The sequence below is a fragment of the Amaranthus tricolor genome, chromosome 9 (assembly GCF_026212465.1).
Source record: "Amaranthus tricolor cultivar Red isolate AtriRed21 chromosome 9, ASM2621246v1, whole genome shotgun sequence".
Lineage (NCBI taxonomy): Eukaryota > Viridiplantae > Streptophyta > Magnoliopsida > Caryophyllales > Amaranthaceae > Amaranthus > Amaranthus tricolor.
The window spans coordinates 21166629-21187730 of record NC_080055.1 but is presented as its reverse complement, the minus strand read 5'-3'; the positions used below and the strand labels follow the sequence as shown (position 1 = coordinate 21187730).

Here is a 21102-nt window from a genome sequence, read left to right as displayed (position 1 = left end):
ATGATAATATTATCAATAATGATTAATTGTAAAAAAATATTGCTTGTGGAAACGCACTAATGGTGCGATTTGCACTTTTTTCCTAAAATAAATTTAAAAAAGGTGGATAAAAAAATAAAAAGGTGGCTAAAAAATAGGTAAAATTTTATGCCTTCAAAGCTATATTTGTTTTAAGGGATTTGAGATGGAAAACAAAAGACTTTTTTTTATTTATTTTCATGATAATGGATATAAAGAATATATAGAACTTGAATAATCTTAATTTGTAAGATATAGAGAATATTAATTACACATGTTAATGTTAATGGTGACTTGAGTGCACAAACCAATCTTTTTCGATGCACTTGTCTTCACTTATGCGCATTGCGCACAACTTGCAAGGAAGTTACCCATCCTAAGAATATTTCATAGCACTTATGCCTACTTATGGAGATTTAAACTCATTAATTTTCTCCAAAAGAAGATACACCTTGTTAGTATAAGTAGTATTATCAAATCCTAAAGTTATTTCCTTTTTTATCCTAACAATCCTGCACACATTTAAAAATATTTTTTCCTATCCATATCAGAAAGAAACACTTTGTAATAGCTCGAATTAAGATAAAAAAAATAAACTTTAAAAAATTAATGAACTAGCAATATCAATAAAGTATATCTTCTTTTTAAGAAAACTATTTGCTAAAAAATCTACGGTCAAACGTGTAAAATATAAACTAATCTTATAATAAATAATTTTTGAAGAAGTTTACAAGATGTGCACAAGTAACACCAATACATATCGACAAAGACTTGTGTTTGATTTATGCGATCAATCACCAACCTGCATAACTGGAGTTGGAAAGACTTTATTTGGTTCATGCAAAGATGACTAAATTAAATGGCTAAATTAGCTATGTTGACCAAAGTCCAAACACTATCCAAATTAAGGACAAAAGAGGCATTTGGCCAATTGGCCCCCAAGATTTTGGCTAAAATCTATAATAACTACCAACAAAACAAACAAGATAAGGGCCGAAAAGTATATTATATACTCACTTCATTTCCTTCTATAAAAAAAGTGATCTTATTAAAGCAAGAGGAAGTGTGATAAAGATGCAACTGGTACGTGTCAGCCATATTTGCACTATCCTTTCAACAAATACAACAATTGATGCCAATTTTCTACGTTAGTTTCCCCTTTACTTTGCGCTTGTCTTTTAGTGCTATTGCTCCATAGTCTAGATACACCAAACATTAAACTACCCTCTAAACTATAGGACTATCCCTATTCCCCTTCACATTCATCTGGGTATTTTGAGTCATTTTTGTACCAAAAATCTTGTCTTTAAATAGTCTTTTCTTCCTCATTTATGGGGACCCATAATTGTTGTTTATTCTATACTCACTTGATGTATAAATATATTCTAAATATATATAAATGATGTTTTATTAATGCAATTCAAAGACTTGGGTGTGCCCAATTATTGAATATTATTTTCTCTCTCTATTTCAGTCTCTCTCTCAGTGGACTTCTTCCATTACATATTTGTCATTGGAGTATAGAGGAAGAAGTCTAGGGTTTTGTTGAGAACTTTGAACTTCTCTGCACTTCTTTTTTACTTCTGGTGAGTTTGTGTAATCATTTAAGTTTATGGGTTCCTTTTGTTTTTCATGATTGATGCTTTAATTTGTGTTTAGGGTTTTGATTTTCTTGTTTTTCATATGCTCTGCTTCTTCTGATATGTGTTTGTTTACTTTAAAGATTGTATCTTTTTCGCAATATTTGATTTGAAAAGGGGTTATGTTGAAGTTGAAGTGGGTATTTGATTGAACTCTGTTTTAGTTGATTTTTATGCTTGTTGAATGGGTTTTTTGCTCTGTTTGGTTGAGGGATAAAAATGAGTGTTTGGGAGCCTGGGAATTTGGAAGTGAGTTGAAAAGTTATTTACTTTTATTTTGAATGAGAAATTAAGTATTGAGTTGGAAGATGGAAAGCTAAACTGGTGTATTTGTTTGCTTGCTAATCTTTTAGTGCAGTAAGTTTGTCTGTCTTTGTTTCTGCCCAGTAATACTATGCTTGTTTGAGGTTTTCTGTACCATTTGTAGTTTAGATATTCTTATATTGTTAGTATTTGACTTTGTAATCCTTTGGGTGTTGATCCGAAGTTTGGATAATAAGTCCGTACTTTCACTATATCTTTGTTTCAGTGGCCGAGGAGTTCAATCTTTTCTATATAGAAAACTCCACAATAAGTCCCTTTTCTTAAGTCCCTTTTCTAATGGTAGCATCTAACGTTAGATTTGTTTTTGAGGGGAAATGGGAAGAGATCTCGGTATGATAATTGCTTTGTGGGAAGAATTGAAGTTGTTATTACAATGAGAGGTGACTAATTATTTGGGTACCTAATTAATCTTGGAGTTGTGAAGGGAGAGAGGCTATACATTAGTTATGAATGAATACCCTTTCGTGGATGGCATCTAATCGGAGGACAATTGAGCTTAATTTAGTTCTTTTGGGTACTGGGACTCCCACCTTCTCTGCTGTTTTCTTGTGCCCTAATTGTGGAGCCAACTGAACTATGAATCAAAGAAACTAGTTGTGGCTCCATCTTTATCGAACATTTTGTCTGTTTTGCAGGAAGATGAAATTATTCAATTATTGGTATATTTCAAGAGTGAACTATTTGTTTGGGTAGGATGGCAACTGAGAGTCCTATTAGAATGCTTGAGACACGTCAAAAATGGGCTTCTCACAAGGGGGCCTCTGATTTTCCTTCGACTAAAATGGCTGTGGATGAGGAGGCGTTACTTGTTGAGGGTCACAAGTACTGCAGTAGTAGGGGTATTATTCCCAATCGAAGTGGTAGTGCACCCCCAACCATGGAAGGCTCCCTTGCAGCCATAGGAAATTTCATTCAAAGCTCTGGTTTTAGTCCTAATTTGACGAGTCTAAGTTATGACAGAGAATCCACAGGGCCCAGAGGGCTATTGGTTTCTTATTCATCTTCTGGTTCAAATTACGCGTCCAATGTCAGTTTGCATCCCCAGTTTCATCATTCTCATGCCTCAGGTTTTGATCAACATTTGGCATCCGGTCATGTCAGCAACACCGTGGGATTGATCCCACTTAGAGGCAGCAGTGATGACTTTTTGCGTTTATCTGTAGGCATCCTCTCAACACACAAGGAGGAGTCCGAGGATGATAGATCACCACAGAAGTCTTCTGATGCCGTCAGATACGGAAGCTCTGCTGTATTTTCAAGACAGGAACCATCTCTATCAGTAGGCGAGACTATAAAATTGGCTGATCTTGTGAAGGTGTAATCCTCTGTTTTTGACTCTTCTGTCTTCACGGTTTGAGATAAAGTAAAATGATGTGGTCTTTCCTGCTGAGGTTTTCCATCATGAGAGTTCTGCATCTCTCCTTTGTTCCTTAGATGATTTGTATTTCATCTGAATAGTGAACATTTATATGTCTGTTCTTTCTTATTATAGAACTTTTGACCAATTGGTGCTAAAATTTTGGGGTAATCATATGTTTTTTTTCCTTCTTTTTCCTTTCTAAATTGAATATGCTTACTTGTCGTATGATTTGCAGAATGTGAATGTATATGTAGTGTATTTAGTATTAACTCTGTATCTGATTGATTAAATTATATCATCACTTTCGCAATTGTTTCTTACAGACTTATGTTGTTCTCTTTTGGGACTAAAGCTTTGTCTTTGTTGTTGTAGACTTACGCTGTTCTACAATTTTACTTGTAACCGATTTTTTATAACATTACATTTTCTATTTCAGGACGAGCCTACATGTATGTCGTCACCTGCAAATGGAGCAGCAGGTGATGGAGCTGATAGCATTAATGCTGACAAGCCTTCCTTGCAGAGAGATGTAACAAGTGCGCCTATTGCAGTAGCATCAGGCATCTCTGCAGAGGACACGGCATCAGGAACGCCTGACTTGAGATCACCTTATGATTCTAGACAAGGCTCGTTGTTATCCACTAAAAATGATGATCCAAATAATATAGCCGCACTATCAGAAATTAACACTTCGGTTAGTGTTGATACAGAGTTAGCCAATTTACAAACAGGGATTAAGGCTTTAAATATATCTAGCTCTCCTAACTTAGAAATCCATGGAGGACGAGAAGAAAGGAAAAACAACTTCCAATCCATTTTATTGCCACCCCAGATGCAGCAGGGTGGTACTTTGCAATTTCAAGGCTCTATGCCTCATGTAGTATCCCAAGGCCCAAATAATTCATTTGCAGTAGCAAACCAATATTTCCATGGTGGGAAGTTTACCTCAACAGAAGTTCAACCTGTACTTGACTCATCAGGCTTTGCTCCTCCACTTTATGCTAATGCAGCTGCTAATTATATGCAATCAGCAAATCCATATTATGCTGGTGCCCAACCATCAGGAGTAATATATTCTTCGCAGTATGGCATGGGGGGCTATCCTTACAATCCGACTGCTGTCCCTCCTTTTATGGCTGGATATCCCCCACATAGCACTGTCCCTTTAGCATTTGATGGTGCTTCTACTGGTTCCGATGTTAACACTCACATTATTGGTTCATGGGGAAGTGGCGCACAGGGGGTTGACTTACAACATTTTAACAAGTTCTATGGCCAACTTGGATTTGGACAACCTTTTGTGGATCCCCATCTGCAATTTCCCCAGTCTTTAGGTGATATATACGGTCTTCCTGCTCAAGTTGATCAGTTGGCTTTGAGAGGGGGTGTAGTTGGAAACCAGATGAGTGCTTTCAATGTGCCTGCTGGAACTGATTTATCATCTGTTTCATCTGATCATAGACATCAATATCAGGGATCTGGTGGACAGAGTAATGTGAATCAGAGAAGGGGGCAAATTATGGGTACAAATTATGCTGGAAGCCCTGCTAATGTGGGTTTTTATATGCCAATTCCAAACTCTTCTCTTGCTAGTCCTGTATTTCCTGGATCTCCAATCGGTGGTGGCAGTTTGCCCGGGGGAAGAAGTGATTTGGGCTCACCTAATTCTGGTAAAAGTGGGACTTTTTATACTGGTTGGCAAGGTCAAAGAGGATTTGATAGCTTCAGTTATCAAAAGCCTTACTCCTTCCTTGAAGAGCTAAAATCTGGTAAAGGCAGAAGGTTTGAGCTATCTGATATAGTAGGTCATGTGGTTGAATTTAGGCAAGTTCATCTGCAGTACACCATCTTCAATTAAGATACTCTACGATTTAGCTCTGTTTTAGGATAATAAAAAGTTATTTTTACTCTTGTTTCAGTGTTGATCAACATGGGAGTCGCTTTATTCAGCAGAAATTAGAAAATTGTAGTATTGAGGACAAGGCATCGGTGTTTCAAGAAGTTCTCCCTCATGCTTCCAAATTGATGACTGACGTTTTTGGAAATTACGTTATTCAAAAGGTATGAATCATTACGTTGCAAATCCACTTTGCATGAAGGAAATGTACTTGCCCATATGCTTCAGCTTTATTTTTTTTTTACTTTAATACATTGCAGTTTTTTGAGTATGGAACTTCTGATCAGAGGAGGGACCTAGCTAAGGCCCTTGGGGGTCTGATATTACAATTGAGCTTGCAAATGTACGGTTGTCGTGTTATTCAAAAGGTATAATGCCTTAACTGATGTTCGTGCAGAATGCATTTTCGAAATTTAGTGCTTCTGTGCACGTGTTTATTCATCACTACTTCATGTATCATACTGTATGTTTTCTGTCATGTTTATTGCACTAATGTATTATCTGTTGGCCATTCAGTTTAGTTGTAAGTCTTTAATACAATTCCTTAGTTTTGTTTCGTTCTTGATATTCTGTGTCATTTCATATATATTTGATTGTGCTATCTTAGATGATGCTCTTTCCCAGGATTTCCTGGTTGCATATGTGACTGATCTGTGAATGCCATTTTCATTGACTTTTAATATCTGAGATTCCTACTTTGATTTTTTTGCTCACTCAAAGACAAAATAAGCATTGAAAATAAATGCTTGGTTTGATGAACGATCATGAGGTTTATCCATGTGTTTTGATCATGGTAGAGTTTGACATGTTTGAGCAACTGTTTCGTATTCCCTTTGTCCTATTCCAGCTTGTTAGACACTGTTTTGTGGAGTTCTAGCCTTCTAGATGATTTTTTAATGACAAATAGCAAAAACAGTAACTTACAACACATTTGAGTTTCTGATTTACTGAGGTGAACTGATTCTTACTTAAATGTGTATTGTTACTTTAGTGAGTTTGTTTTTGTTAGACTAATCTGAATCCTATTGAACTGAGTGTAACTGTACTCACCTGATCACTTTTTGGCTGAATAAATTTTTTATTGTACTGAACTAATTTAACTTTAAGTATCATTGTTTTACAGCAATGTCTATTCTTGATGGACCCAAAGATTTGTAGGTCATTGGTTTCAGATTAATGGACATAGTAAAATACATTAAGTCATTTGCACTTCCTATTTATGTGAAATTGTTGATGATGTTTGCATTTAAGGGTCAATCGAAAACAACCTCGTTGTACAAGGTTAAGGTGCGTACATTGGTTCCGCAATCCCCACCTAGACGAGAGCAACTTGTCATTGGAGTGATAGCATGTTGTTAATGACATCTCATTATTGTCTTAAATCAAGGAGACACTGTTTCCTAGATGGGCTTAAGTCTAAATCGTCTTCACCTTAATCGAGTTCAGTTTTCTGACAAAGTTGTACTATTTTTAGCATGTTGGTGCGTTAATTGTCTCCGTCTTAAAACTTTACACAATGTATTTAGGTGATGTTCATGTTTTGATCTTCATGATGTGCTTGGAGGCTCTTTCTATTTCTTTGGCCCTGGAATCATTAACCTTGTGACACAAACTCTTTGTAATAGTATAGAAAATGGATACAGCTAAACGATTATCATACTGTTGTATTAATGTCTATCTATCCTAGGCAGTAGGCAGGAGCCCGTTTGAGGTGTTGGGGTAAACTAATTGTACGATATTTCTTCATTAGACACAAGAATTAGAGAATCTTGTTGGAAATATCATGGGTGTGAGATATGATTTTGAATCTGACATGATTCTTTGAATGTCTGATTCAGGCACTTGATGTTATTGAGGTTGATCAGAAGACTGAACTTGTCCGTGAGCTGGATGGGCATGTCATGAGATGTGTCCGTGATCAAAATGGAAACCATGTGATCCAAAAGTGTATCGAATGTGTTCCTTCAGAAAAAATTGGTTTTATTATTTCTGCTTTCCGTGGTCAAGTTGCTAGCCTTTCAATGCACCCTTATGGGTGTCGTGTTATACAGGTGATAATCTTTTTTCAGCCGTTGGAACTTGTTGTTTTTTGTCTTACTTCTGTCAAACGTTTACATTGAACTTGATATTGTAGAGAGTCCTTGAGCATTGTACAGATGAGTTGCAGAGTCAGTTTATTGTGGATGAGATATTGGAGTCCGTTTGTACGCTTGCCCAAGATCAATATGGCAATTATGTTACCCAGGTTGGCTCTCTCTTTTCCAATGCGTTTTATCTTATTTAACAAGGTGAAAAGGCATCTTAAAATGATATTGTTATTAGTGATGACTGATGAGAACATGATAGTTTACACCTATAAATTTTGTTAGAAAATAGCAGACATTATTTATGGATATCGGATTTATAAGTATGAAAAGTGAACTTACTAGAGTTCTATGGCAGAAGATCTTAATAAAAGTGAACACTATATGGTGTTTAGTTCCATTAGCATTAATAATAGTCTTCCGCTTTTTCCTGGGCTGGGGTTGCAAGTTCAAGGCCTGGATATATATGTAATATGTGTGAGGAGGCCTTTATATTGCAATGACCTGATATTTAGTTTACGAATGGGTAATTTAGGGAATTACTATATTAGTGGTAACTTGAGGAATAAGTTAGTATTTAGAGGAGTTTTAATATAAATAAGGAGCCTTAGGAAGTTATTAATCATCATGAAAATTGTAAACAATTGGTGGGTGGGTAAATATTCATTTTAGGAGATCTCAAGCTTCTTGAAGTGCTTGATTTATCTTTTCTTACTTTATAATTAGGGCTGTATTTATCCTTTGATTATCCATTCTATAGTATAGTTTCACTTTTTGTCATTTTATTATTTTGTTTCTATTTACTGTTTTAGTTCAATTAATCAGTTCATAGCAAACAGGGTTAATACTCATTTTAGGTGATCTCAAGCTTCTCGAAGTGCTTGATTTAGCTTTTCTTACTATATAATTAGGGCTGTAATCATCTTTTGATTAATCGATAGTATATTTTCACTTTTGTCATTCTATTATTTTGTTTCTATTTTACTGTTTTAGTTCAATTAATCAGTTAATAGCACATATTCCCTCCTTTCTTTTTTGTTCTTCTCGTTTACATTTTGCATAGTTTTCAAAGCAAATTTTAAACTTCAGTATTTCTAAATACACATAATAAAAAATTATAAAAATACACACTAAAAAAGTATACATTAAGACGAATCTAACAAGATCTCACATGGATATATTTTATCTTCTAAATATATGTCAAAAACATTAATCAAATTTCTCTCTCCTTAAGTTGGAATATTCTAAATGGGACGAACATTTGAGAACAAAGGGAGTATGTTCTTGGTTCTCATAACATAAGTCTAGGTCTAGGTTTCTGTTTGACGTAGTCTGGCAAAATGGCACACTGCTAATTTGAAAAGACTGTAGTTGAAGTTAACATGCGATATGATGCTGTCAGCTGTAAAATTAATAAATGTGATATTTAGGGGTTGTTTGGCGTGAAAAAGGGTATCGAAATGGTAAGGAAAGCTTTGAAGAAAGGAAAAGGATATGATAAGGTTTAAGATAATAACTTGCTTGGTATGAGTAAAGTAACACGATGAATAAATATTAACCGTAATAATCCCCATAAGTGGAAAGAAAGAGAGAGAGACAAACGAAAATGGGGAAAAATTAGTTGACTACAAAAGGAAAGTGTCATACGTCATCATTAGGCAATGTACTCCTCCCTCCACATTTCAGGGTAATGTATCCGCTATCGTAAATGAAAAAGAGGTAACAAAACAAGGTTATTGTTACCGTTGTTGGCCATGAATTAAGGACTTTTACCACACATGCTTAAAATGCTTCTTGACCATATAGTTTCTTGTTCTATCATAAGTCAATATCTCAAAATAAATTCTCTAGTGGGATGCTAGGTATTTGTGAACAATAAAACCCAGGTGTGGCAATAATCATTTACGACCAACTTGATTTTCTCCACTTAGATTATAGCATTGATTGGCAATGTTTATTTATGCTCAAAGTGCTCATTGTTCTATTGTCATTAGGAACCAATTGGGGGCTTGAGGAACCTGATTTAATAGTCAAGACTCAATCGTTTGGGTTCTTGGAAATTGTTACCAAAGTTTGTATAGGTGATCAATAGAGCCATATTTGGGGTAGGGAAAGAGGGTCATTCGTCCTGGGCTAACGAAAAAATTAAGAAGCCTATTTTATACATAGAGAAAAATGAATTTTAGTATGTTTATGTAAATGACCTTTAGTGACTTTACATCTAGAAAAGCTCATGAAGATAATTTAAGTAAATATGAAATTGATATATTAAAAGATCATATGTATGAGAAGTACACCAAAGAACAATTTATGAATGTTGAACCTTTTCGTATCATTAAGAACCTACTATTTAAATTTTTAATTTATTTGTTAGTGAGAGCCTTCGCATTGGTGCAACTTGTAAGCCACTTCACGACTGTAGGATAATAGAATATCGTATTTTTTTAAAGTCCATATTAAGTATGTTTTTAGGTGACCAAAATTTTAGAAACGGCCTGTTTAGGATGCATCAAAATTATGGGTAAACTATTGCATATGCTTCTTGTGCAAATATTCCTTTAAGGCCTCTTATGTAGGGAAATTGATAGTACAAACTTTCACCTTTTGCTCAGTTCAATTAAGTCCTGTTCAATTCAGTGCAGCTTCATTTGGTTTTATAGCACAAAAACAAACCTTTAATTTGAAAAAGAACGAAGACATCTAGAATCTTGATATGCTTCTTTAATGGAGCGCATAGGAAGCCTTAAGTTTGTAGAGAAATAAATTGTCTGGTTGGTGATCTTTATACGCTACATCTGTCAATATATATTTAATGTTCTGAATAGGACTGGTTATTTTTTGCTACTTAAGTCATTTGAGGCTGCATGTTACTGTAATCAAGATCCTTCATGTTCACAAATTCACAACTCCTTTGATTGTGATTTTCCTATTATCATGATCTGCTATAGAACATGCTATGAGTAGCTTAAAATGTTTGCTGTGTATTTGGTTTCTCTTCTCTCAGCATGTTCTAGAGAGGGGAAGGCCTCAAGAGAGGAGCCAAATTGTAAAAAATATATCTGGGCAAGTTATACAAATGAGCCAGCACAAGTTCGCGTCAAATGTTGTTGAGAAATGCCTTGAATATTGCGATCCTACTTCGAGAGAACTCCTGATTAGTGAAGTCATTGGGAAAAACGAAGGAAATGATAACTTATTGGTAAGCCAATCAAGATTTAGATGGAAGGATTTTATTGTTATTGTTTTAGATTAAATATTATATACAGTATAACGTAACAACATGCCATTTGCTTATTTCTATTTTGTTACAGGTAATGATGAAGGACCAATATGCTAATTATGTGGTCCAAAAGATTCTTGAGAAGTGTACTGAAAATCAACGAGATCTGCTCATTGGTCGTATAAGAGTGCATCTCAATGCTTTGAAGAAATACACTTATGGAAAGCATATTGTGGCTCGTTTCGAGCAGCTGTTTGGAGGTATGATTCATTCATTATCCACTTTTCGTTTGCACTTCATGGCTGGATGCTGTTTACCTTAGAAGGTTATGCCTGACTCATTATTCAACTATGAAAACCCCATGGAGTAGATAGAACCTTTTCTATTGGCAACGCAATCTTGAGGTCCAGTGATACACTGGTTCTCATTTCAACCCACACTTCCTTTCCCTTTATAAGCCGCTACAGCACAGGGGAATGACTAGTTGTTGCTAAATTAGTACCTAAATCTTTCCATCTTGAGCAGACTTACTCCTAGTACCATTAGCCTCGGGACTTCATTACTTTATTTAATTCATCTTCTGTGATAACGAACGATGCCTATTACTTGTCTGTTTAGGTATGTAAGGAAGATCCTTTTCTAAATCATTGGATAGTGTCCTGGATTCGGCCAAGTGCAACTATTTGTGCTGAAAACATTCTGTTCCCGTAACCAACTGTTGTGTGAACATTGCTACTCCGACACATCACTCACCATGCGAGCTGAGTGTGAACATGGCCCCTAGTTGGACACTATATAATGTTCATTTCCATTAGAGCCGAAATAGAGTTTTTGGATTTTGTATTATAATGGATTGAAATAAAGTGACTCATTAAAACCTTGTGCACCTTTTATTTATGTGAAGCTTATGTGAAGCTGCATATGGTGTTTGAAAATCAAGGGTCAATTGGAAACCCCCTCTTTGATTTTGTATTAGAAAGCTGCTAAATTTCTTATTTCTTATCTTCTCCCAATTGATAGCGGAAACTTTCTGTGTTGCCATCAATCTCACCCCAAAAAGTCCATCTTTTCCTTATCAGTCATATGCACACTATATTTTCATTTTTGTAGCATTCTATGAAAAGCTTTTTCCTCACTCCATTATGAAATAACTTTGAGTTGCAGAAATTGAAGCCCAGGGATCCTGAATGGCGGTCGAAAGATTGTAGTGATGATGAGCAGAAGAAAAAGCGAAACGATATTGTGAATGGAAGTTGTTGAATGTTGTTGTATTTGAAAGAGTTGTGCAGTCCAACTCCAACAGCTTATGTTGTATTTTGTAAAGTTCTAGTACATTTGTGTATACAACAGAATTTGTGTAGTTACTTACAGGACCAGCTGAGATGAGAATGGAATTTGTTAGCCAAACCAAAATTAATCAAACTGTTGGAGAAAGTTCATTTCCTTTTTATTAAGAATAATTTGACAATTACAACCTTAAAGTATTAATGTCCACAGCGTTCAGGTTAAATCATAGAATTCCGATATGCTAAAATGTTTGTAGTATGTTCTTCACAGATACTAAAAAGTAGTATGTTTAGTAAAAGGTGTATTTGTAGTATGTTCTTCACAGATACTAAAATGTTCTTTATCCCCTCTGATTGGTAATTGGAAAAATATTTAGGATAAATTTTGCCTCAAAACCATAGGTTATATTGAACCAATTAAAAATTGTCACTTGGCCCCATTTATTTTGTTTAATCCGTTTTTGTTTGAAACATTATTCCAATTTATATAAATTCTTATATCAAAATAAAAATTATATCTAAAACTCATAATTTTTTTCCTTCATAAATAAACACCATTTTACGAGTATTAATCACAAAAATTACTTTATTTTCTCGTTTAAAACTTTGTTTATTTGCTTTCCCTAAAAATTATTTTTTTGATAAAATTAGTCTATTACTATTACACAAATTATTATAAAATACGATCTTTTCGAAAGACGCATTACATATATGGGCTAAATAGCCCATTTAATAAAACTTAAAGAGAATATAAGCATGTGAATTTCATGTTTCAAAACCGTCTCTCTGAAAACAATCTCTTACAAGAGTAGCCGTTACTATTATGGCAATAAGAATACTCCCAAAGAATGGTATTTAATATTGTAAACAAACTATCCGAATAGTAAGAGCTATATGATTTTCTTTTCAAAATTTGAAGATATTTTCTCTGTACATTTTCAACCATATAAACTTATTGCAATTGCAAATTATGTTTGCAATCAAAGGTTAATATTCGAGATTTTCAATATTTTTATTTTTGTACGTCTTTCAGTCTCATGTCGTTATCGTTAACAATGAACTTGTTGGTTCCGGAAGAACAATAGATAGGTCTCATCTGAAGGAAAAACTCCCAAAATTTGCATACATAAATCCCATTGTATCAATTCTGGGAGGTGTATTATACAGTGCAAAGCATTGATTCATTGCCGTTCTATTCATCCAAAATTGAGCTCGATAATTTCTATCGAAAAAAGATGTATAAAGATACCGCATAAACCTCAACTATAGCAATGCATTGAAATGAATTCTCAGAAACGAGTTTTACGTTTACGGGCTGTATATTTCGTATCAGCAGGAACCGTAACACCCTTTCTTCTCATCTGTTCTTTTTTCCAAATAACCCAATCTTTCCCTTTGCTTTTCTTGTCAAGCTTCTGCTTCTTTCGGGGTCTATGTCTGTCTGAAACAGAAACCTACGTATAGCAGCAACAATACTTTTCATGAGACAAGTGAACAAACAAATATGAAAAGCTATTTGATTGTATAGAACATAAAACAAGCACAACGCCATAATTTGCTACTTCATATTGACACTGACCGTTTTGTATTCTTCATCTTCACTACTCTCACCCGAGCAAAATTCTCCGTCTTCTCCTTTAGCTTTTGGAACAGCTGCGCTCAAGGATGGTGGACCACAAGTTAAGACAAGGTATTCTTTTCGACTTTTTGTACTGCAAATAACAATAAGGTTAAATATTAGCTTCCAAAGGGTATTGTTCAAATGGATATTCAATCAACTAATACTTGAGCAAGCCGAACCATTAATCGAGAGTTGTTCGAACTTGTAAAGGGAAGAGGTTTATTTATTTTCCGAATACCGCAAATCACCAAAATCAATGACCCCCCATACAAATATTGATAGGATCCAATCGGTTTTAATCAAAGATCATTTCATACCATTCGTAAAATCTAGTATATTTCAACATACAATGATAAATTGTCAAGACTTTTAATCATTATTCGACTTTAGGCCCAAATATTACAAGTAATAACATTTCTCTAATTCAAAAGTATATAAGGTATAAAAACAGTATTTAATTATTGTATCGAAATTATCATCACAAAATTCCACATACGTACCAAACTATCCGTAAGGTTCGATTTTCAATTTTGAACTCTACAAGTACCAACGACAACTTTGGTAACTAATTAGATCAAAAATGAAATGAAAGTTTGAGCCTTTTATACTATAAAAAAGAGAATTACTTGTAAATACGTTAGGTGGCTTGAGAATTTGTAAATTTTGTGATTAGTTGAGTAAATCTTGTATGAGACCATCTCATGTGAGACAGGTCCATATAAAGAACCCAAATTTATAAAATGCTTGCTTTAATATCCATATGGATGTTTAAATAAATTTAATTACACTTTTTAGCCTAATTTAAATCTGTCTCATAGTGACACCGTCTTTAATGAGACTTTGTGATTAGTTTTTATCTTGTGGGATGTTTAGAAGGGGTCCAACCTAGTTTGTTTGCCTTTTGTCATCTTGCTTAGTGTGTAAATCGTTTTTGTTAAATTATGCAACTTACATTTACCTAAAAAAAAGTTGTGCAGAAGATTCGCTTTACCTATGCGGATAGTCAACAACCACACCACCAGCAAATCCAGCACGCATTGCAAATCCTAGGATCAGCTCACGCTGAGCTACATTTTGAGGGTAAATTTGTAATACTGCTCTTGCTCCTCTTGCAAGACACCTATATAATGTTCCAAAGAATGCCCTGCAATCAATCAAACATTTATTGATCACGCCATGTGCAGCTAATCACTATTGACTATAGTGCTTCTTGAGCTAATTTAACTAAGCACACAGGTTAGCATGCTAAAATCTCAAAAAAGCAGAAACAACCCTTACTTCAGTCTTAGACGAGGCTCATGGGAAGACTTATCTGCATTGCACAACCACTGCCCATTTAAAACAACAAATATTATAATCAATCCTGAATCAAGATTTGGTAGGAACCTAGGAGGTCAGTAAGTGAAAACAGGAAATCTAATACTGCAAAATTATTTATGAAGTTTTATTTCAATGTGTTTTTAACTATACAGTAATTGAGTTGATCTCTATGCTTAGTTTTAAAAAGCTCCCTAGGAGCGCTTAAGTCCAGCCCCTTGGGTGGATGATGGATTGGGTGCCTTCATTAATAAGACTGGGCAAGGCAAGTCATTCAGGTGAACGCCTTATAGTGATAGCACCATTTGATAAGTCTCGGAAGCCCATTTGATGCATACACTCACCACATTTTATTCTTCTCTTCTTTGATTCTGTAATGTTCTTTATATCTCTTTTTCTAGATTTTTCTGGAAGTTTTAATTACCTTTTTTATGCTTTAAACACCTCACAGGCTCACACCCAAATGTTAGTACCTTCATTGACGCCTAGTGCGCGCCTCACGCCTTTCAAAACTAAGTCTCTATGACATGAATGAAAGATCAACATGTTGCACAACAATCCCGAGTTCAGTATCAATCGTAATTGAATGAAGCTAAGAATTTTTCCTTCAATTATCATAAACTTATACTGAAATTAAGATCCAATAAGAGTTGCCTATTAAATCAAACTAATAACATGTTTTTGATAAAGGCCAATAAGTTCATATTAAGAGTTTTGATGTGAAAGATTACAGGTTACGCATGCACATAATTGTTAGATTAATCAAAAAGGTGTAGGCTTCAGTTAAACACTATTAGATGCTCTAAAAAGCATCTATCAAAGACTATTCTTCCATATACTGGACATTAGAGCCTTAGATATGGGATTACTGGGTACTTTTTTTGAAGTGAGAGTAAGTCATAACCTACGAAGAAAACCTGATAATCTGGTCATCGCCACTTTATTTCGTGTCAGAGGATCTTTATAAAAAGAGAAAAGTAGGGGAAAAAACCTGGACAGCAGAGATACTAATTGCGCCATCAATAGTTCCAGGACGAAAACTGAGCCCCTAGATGATCAAATATAAAAAAGGTAAGTTTGCTCACATCATGTACAGGATATGTTTACACCATTTAAGTATCAAGTCTAACAGGAGATCACATTACACCCGTCTAACATAAAATTAATCTTAACAGATACTAAAGTACGCTTTATTTTTCAACTGTCATTTCCAATCAACATGACAATACAAACTACAAGTCCACAACTATTAACACAAAATATCATGCACATTGCCAATGTATAAATGTCATACTAATTAACACAGGTAATAAAAGGCCAAAGTTTCAATGAACTGTTAAGAGTTGTCTCTTAAAGAATAGATAGCAATCTTACCACATATCTGATCACCACAACAACATTGCATTATCCAAATTTACTGGCTCTCACCTAGGGTGGGGTTTGGGGATCGGATGAATGCAATAAGGTTGTTTCTGATTGACCCTTGGTAAAAAATATCATGTGCAACTTCACATAGATAGGAAGGGCACATGAGTTATTAAGTCATTTTACTTAAACTATAAATTTTTGACCCATCGAAATGAGGGACAAACAAATCTGATCACCAGATCAAAAAAAGGAAGACATCTAATTTCCACTCACTAAACCATAGATTTGCATTGATGTATGCTCAATTGGTCAATTGCTATACTCATAATAATACCAGAAAATAGTCAAGTGGTGTTCTATACTTCATCACATTTTTACACCCATTTTCCATCTATTCGAGGATGTTGCAACTATAGAGCCAGTTATAAAACAAACAGGTTTCCATATGCAAGTTTGATATGTTTCACTGTCATTCTAATAAGCATATGTATCTTTGTATTTTTCCATGTTATCTTTTGGAATGGCATCAAGATCAAACAGAGAAAGACTGAGGCAAGTAGGATGCTTCTAAGGCTATACCTAAGACAAAAAAGGTAGATAAAATTATAAAAAAACCTGCAGAGTAACACACAGTTATAAACCAAAGACCAGATCAATTCAGAATATACACTCAGTGACACAGGAAGATATAAAATGATGATAACCCCCACCCCCCCCCCCCCCCCGGTGGGGAAGACAATTATCAAAATGGAGAGTACAAAGCTACCTGACCCATGTCTGCAAGAAGAAGATCACCCTCAACCTCACGCTCCACAGCAACATCTGATAATAAGCACAAAAAAAAGAGTAAAAGAATGGTCAAAGCACCAATCTAAAACAATTAACATATAATAAAAAAGGAATAAGATAAATTTGAGATACCTAACATTGCTTGTGAAATATCTAAACCGATCCATTGATGCCCATTCTCAGACAATGTCTCTCCACTCAGCCCAGATCCACAGCCTAGACAGAAAAACATTAAACAAATTATTTATCTCAAGCCAGAGCTCTGCCCACTTAAACATGCATGAATGATGTAAATCGAGCCACTTCACAAACTCAGATTCCTTGCAAAAAGAAACCATTATATACATGTGTCACTTCCATCACATCAGAATATCAGATTAGCATGATAAAAGTATACATTATTCAACTAAAGTATAACTCTAACAAATAAAGCTATGGAATTAAATGAGTCCAAGATACTCAAATATCTCTATAATTGAAAGCAACATATTCTCAAAGAAAACGTAACCCCAAAAGAAAACAAAGAGAACGGAATCCTTGAACTCAAGCATCCATTGTGATTCTGGCATGCAGAAGGGAACCCTTCATCACTCTCCAATAGGTAATACAAGTTGCACTACTAAAACCACGTATTCGAATAAAACATATGTTTGTTGTATCGTCCAAAAGATAAAAAAAAAAAAAAAAAGAAAGAAACCAATTCAATTACAACAAATGATACATGTTAAATTCACTTTAATAAAAGTGGCATAAAAAATGAAATAAAAACTGAAACTCATTTTACCAATGTCAAGGAGCAATCTTGGAACTCCATCATCGGGCAAGGCAAGCAACTCTAGTGCTCTTTCGGAAAGCTTTGCCTACATAAAATTGTCCAGAAAATATCATTTGTGTCAAACTAAAATTCACATGCATAGTTTGTCAAGGTTCATAATGTACGACACAGAAGTCCAATAAAATGAATAAACATAATCTGACATTTCCCCCACTCCTCATAACTGTGAAAACATTCCCAAAAGGCATAGCATTTTAATCAAATTTACTACTACCTCTTATTTTTGCATAGCCTTCATCCTGATACAGGTCGGCTACTTGAACCATCACAGACGAGTTCTCCTAGACTTATTTTCAGGCTTAATAAGTTCCAGTTCAGTTCTAACCATTTTAATTCAAGTGTTGCCCATTCTTTAAATATCACATTTGCACTATTCAACAACTTCTAGTAAGTTTAGTTCAGTTCAGTCCAAACTAGTATTGTTTAATTATGTCCTGATAACTTTTACGGTATGTTTGGATAGAATGAAACTATGGAAAAGGAAGAGGAGGAAAATTTCCCTCCTTTGGATACCAAAAGAGGAGGGAGGGAAGGGAGAAGACTCTTACACTATGTTTGGATAGCAAATTAGTAGAGAAAAAAAGGAAGGGAAGGGAAGGGAAAGGAAGGTGAGGGGAAGAGAGGGGAAAGACTCTATTGTTTGTATAGGAAGGAAGGGAAGGGGAAAGAAAGGAATTTCATTCTTTCCAAATCTTTCCTCTTATAGAGAGATTTGATTGTTAACAAAATGAAGTGATATAATCCCACCAAATCCCTTCCCTCAAAAATCCTCTCCCTCCCTTTTTGCTATCCAAACAAAGGATTCTCCATCCCTCCAAATCCTTTCTTATTTTTCCCTTTATTTTCCTCTATCCAAAGGAAGATACACCATTAAGGTGACCTACCGGAACCCTCCTGATATTCCCAGCTTGGGACCGGAGCAAAATGTCAAATTCAAACCCCACAAAGATAATGAATTAAATGATTAAATCCATTCCAATTCTCAATAATCCAATTTCCTTGAATTGAACTCAAAAAAACACAGAATCCACCAAAAGCTAGTAATTTTAGTATACCAACAAAACAAGCAATACAAAGAACCACAGAAATTGAGATATTTCCATCCAAAAACGCATTACGCTAGCAGTAACCCATTCAAATTCCTCAAAAGTTAGCATCTTTCTATCAGAACAATTGATTGAACTATACTTCAACTTCAAAATTGAGCCAAAAGGCCAAATGAGTTTTCGAGATATGGGGGAAAAAAAATAAAAGGGTACAATTTAAAATCAAATTAAATTAAATCAAACTACTGAATACTAGTAAGAATAAAGTAAAGCGAAAAGACAATAAAAAAAGGCGTGAGAAAAAAGAGAAAACCTGAATGTCGATGATACGAGAAGAAGAAGTGTATTTACGAGCTTCAGTATGGTCATAGAAAATCTCTGGCGGTGCTAATAACTCTGGCCTTGACGCCATTCTTGTGTCTGCGGAGCGTATTAATGGAATCAAAGGAAGGGTTTTGGGTTTTTGCTTCTTTCACTAAACCCTTATTTCACACACACGAAGAATAAATTTTCAATTAAAGTTGCACATAGAGTACTATTACTTTATACGTAAATATAAAAAAATTGATAATTATAAATTTAAAATTATTTGTGATCACTCTCAAAATGTAAATTCGTTTAAATTTTAATAAATTAAAAATTGGCTTATTTCATATTAAGTCGTCTCATAATAAAACAATCTTAATAAAGAATTTGTCTAATATTTATTGGATAAGCTAATATAAATAGTCTTATTTGAGAGTTTATGATAAAATATACATCAAAAATTGAATAGAACGAGTTTAAGTTTAGAAAAAATAACATAAAATAATTCAATTTATTATTGATTTTCCTACAATAATTTCAATTGTTGATTAAGTATGAATAATTCCAATTTTAGGGTCACCTACCCAATAACATTTACATTATTGCCTAAACAGTGATCACTTTTTACGGTTAATTGCTACAAAAAATTAAATAAATAATCAAAAAATTAAAAATTAAACGTTAAAATCAAAAAAAGAATTTACTTGATTTTCTTTTTAATTTTTCAATCTTTTTATAAATTAATTTTGTATTTAGTTTTTTATTTTTTTTTATTCAAAATGACTTGTTGTATAGGTAGAAGGTTACCTTGGTGTAATTTCTTACCAAAAACCCCTTATAGTTGGAATTATTTATATTTAATCAAAAGTTGAAATTATCGTATGAAATACGATAAAAAAAATTAGATCATTTTGAGTAATTTTTCCTTAATTTATGCCATTAAACTTCTTTGGGTTGCACTTTCATTACTTCAATTTAGAGTTGTTTATGGACGGACCATCCACTAAGCTCAATCTATCCGGCTCAAAAAAAACGGGCTTAGACAATATTTTTTAACAAAAATTAAAATTTAGACGAATAATACCCGCAGTAATAACGGTCCCCCGGCTTAGTTGAACTCCTTTTTCGTCGTCATATTGATATTTGATGGTCTTCTCTTTCTTCTTCCTCCTTAATACCTAAAATGTTAGAATTCTTTTTTTTTCTTTTTCTCCACATTTTATTAGTTTGGGAAGCTAAATTAAAAAGCACAATATCAATAAAGGGTATCAATAATTATGAGAGATTTGTGGGTTTGGCTCCAAAAACAAAATTTTCTAATTAATAACCGTAATTTGTAAATTATCATAAAAAGACAAATAAATAATATTAAAATAAACGAAATAAAGAAAGATAATTAAAACAATAAACTCTCAACTTATCACATCCTACCACATAAGGTGATTTATTAATCTGACAAATAACCGTTATTTACTAAGATTTTTTTTTACAATAGCAAATCATTTTAATTCCTCGACCCACATTCCCTAAGTAGGCAACAATGGCAGTGGGGCCTATTGACGTGGTTGTTACTCATCATTGTTGCTGATGTGGCGGCTGACTTGTAGTGCGCCAATTAGTATTGTTTTGCCCCTTTTTCTTCTCGTTGGATTTCGATATTGAGCCTCTATTTTGAGCCCTTATTCGGCCCGTTTTTAGAAGGGCTATGTAAGGGTCGGATCGAAAATGGGCTTAACTATAAATAAAATGAAGCGCTCTATAAAAGGGCTCAATAAAAGTCGAAAATAGGTCTTGTAAATAGCATAATTAATGGATAATTTAAATATAATAAATGATAATGTCAATGAAAATTATTAATATTTTTTGAATTTAATTATTATAAATGATAATTTAATTGTTATAAATTGATAAATGACAAAAAAATTAATTTTTACTAATAAATAAGGGCCTGATTGGTGCGCGGCCCTTTTAAAGCCCATATTAAGTTTTAA

The 21102-nt window shown here is 34.1% G+C and overlaps 2 protein-coding genes across 5 annotated transcripts; one reads left to right on the top strand and one right to left on the bottom strand.

The window, feature by feature from the left end:
- The first annotated feature begins 1067 nt into the window (after nt 1-1067).
- Nucleotides 1068-12027, top strand: LOC130824473 (pumilio homolog 5-like). Of its 4 annotated transcripts, XM_057689501.1 has the most exons (11): nt 1068-1604; nt 2618-3049; nt 3146-3297; nt 3779-5166; nt 5262-5403; nt 5500-5607; nt 7078-7290; nt 7374-7484; nt 10328-10522; nt 10635-10803; nt 11708-12027. In XM_057689501.1, the coding sequence occupies exons 2-11, from the start codon at nt 2677-2679 to the stop codon at nt 11728-11730; spliced, it is 2874 nt and encodes a 957-aa protein (XP_057545484.1). In that variant the 5' UTR covers nt 1068-1604; nt 2618-2676; the 3' UTR covers nt 11731-12027. The 4 variants fall into 4 exon arrangements, with proteins under 4 accessions (XP_057545484.1, XP_057545483.1, XP_057545486.1 ...); XM_057689500.1 differs by having other exon boundaries at nt 2618-3297; XM_057689503.1 differs by lacking the exon at nt 2618-3049 and having other exon boundaries at nt 1317-1604.
- A 574-nt stretch (nt 12028-12601) lies between these two features.
- On the bottom strand, nt 12602-19317 carry LOC130824472 (18S rRNA (guanine-N(7))-methyltransferase RID2-like). Its single transcript, XM_057689499.1, has 9 exons — nt 19119-19317; nt 17709-17784; nt 17057-17140; nt 16902-16957; nt 15759-15815; nt 14729-14778; nt 14442-14594; nt 13409-13541; nt 12602-13283 (listed from the first exon to the last, which is right to left on the bottom strand). The coding sequence occupies exons 1-9, from the start codon at nt 19215-19217 to the stop codon at nt 13119-13121; spliced, it is 873 nt and encodes a 290-aa protein (XP_057545482.1). The 5' UTR covers nt 19218-19317; the 3' UTR covers nt 12602-13118.
- Nucleotides 19318-21102: the final 1785 nt, after the last annotated feature.

Excerpts from the sequence above, each read along its gene's own strand:
- LOC130824473 (XM_057689500.1), top strand. The coding sequence starts at position 2,677 with ATGGCAACTGAGAGTCCTATTAGAATGCTTGAGACACGTCAAAAATGG. Across the intron at positions 5,167-5,261 it reads GGTCATGTGGTTGAATTTAG|TGTTGATCAACATGGGAGTC; the intron begins GCAAGTTCATCT and ends CTCTTGTTTCAG. Across the intron at positions 7,485-10,327 it reads ATGGCAATTATGTTACCCAG|CATGTTCTAGAGAGGGGAAG; the intron begins GTTGGCTCTCTC and ends CTCTTCTCTCAG.
- LOC130824472 (XM_057689499.1), bottom strand. The coding sequence starts at position 19,217 with ATGGCGTCAAGGCCAGAGTTATTAGCACCGCCAGAGATTTTCTATGAC. Across the intron at positions 16,958-17,056 it reads TATTTCACAAGCAATGTTAG|ATGTTGCTGTGGAGCGTGAG; the intron begins GTATCTCAAATT and ends GCTTATTATCAG. Across the intron at positions 14,779-15,758 it reads TTAGTATCTCTGCTGTCCAG|TGGTTGTGCAATGCAGATAA; the intron begins GTTTTTTCCCCT and ends TTAAATGGGCAG.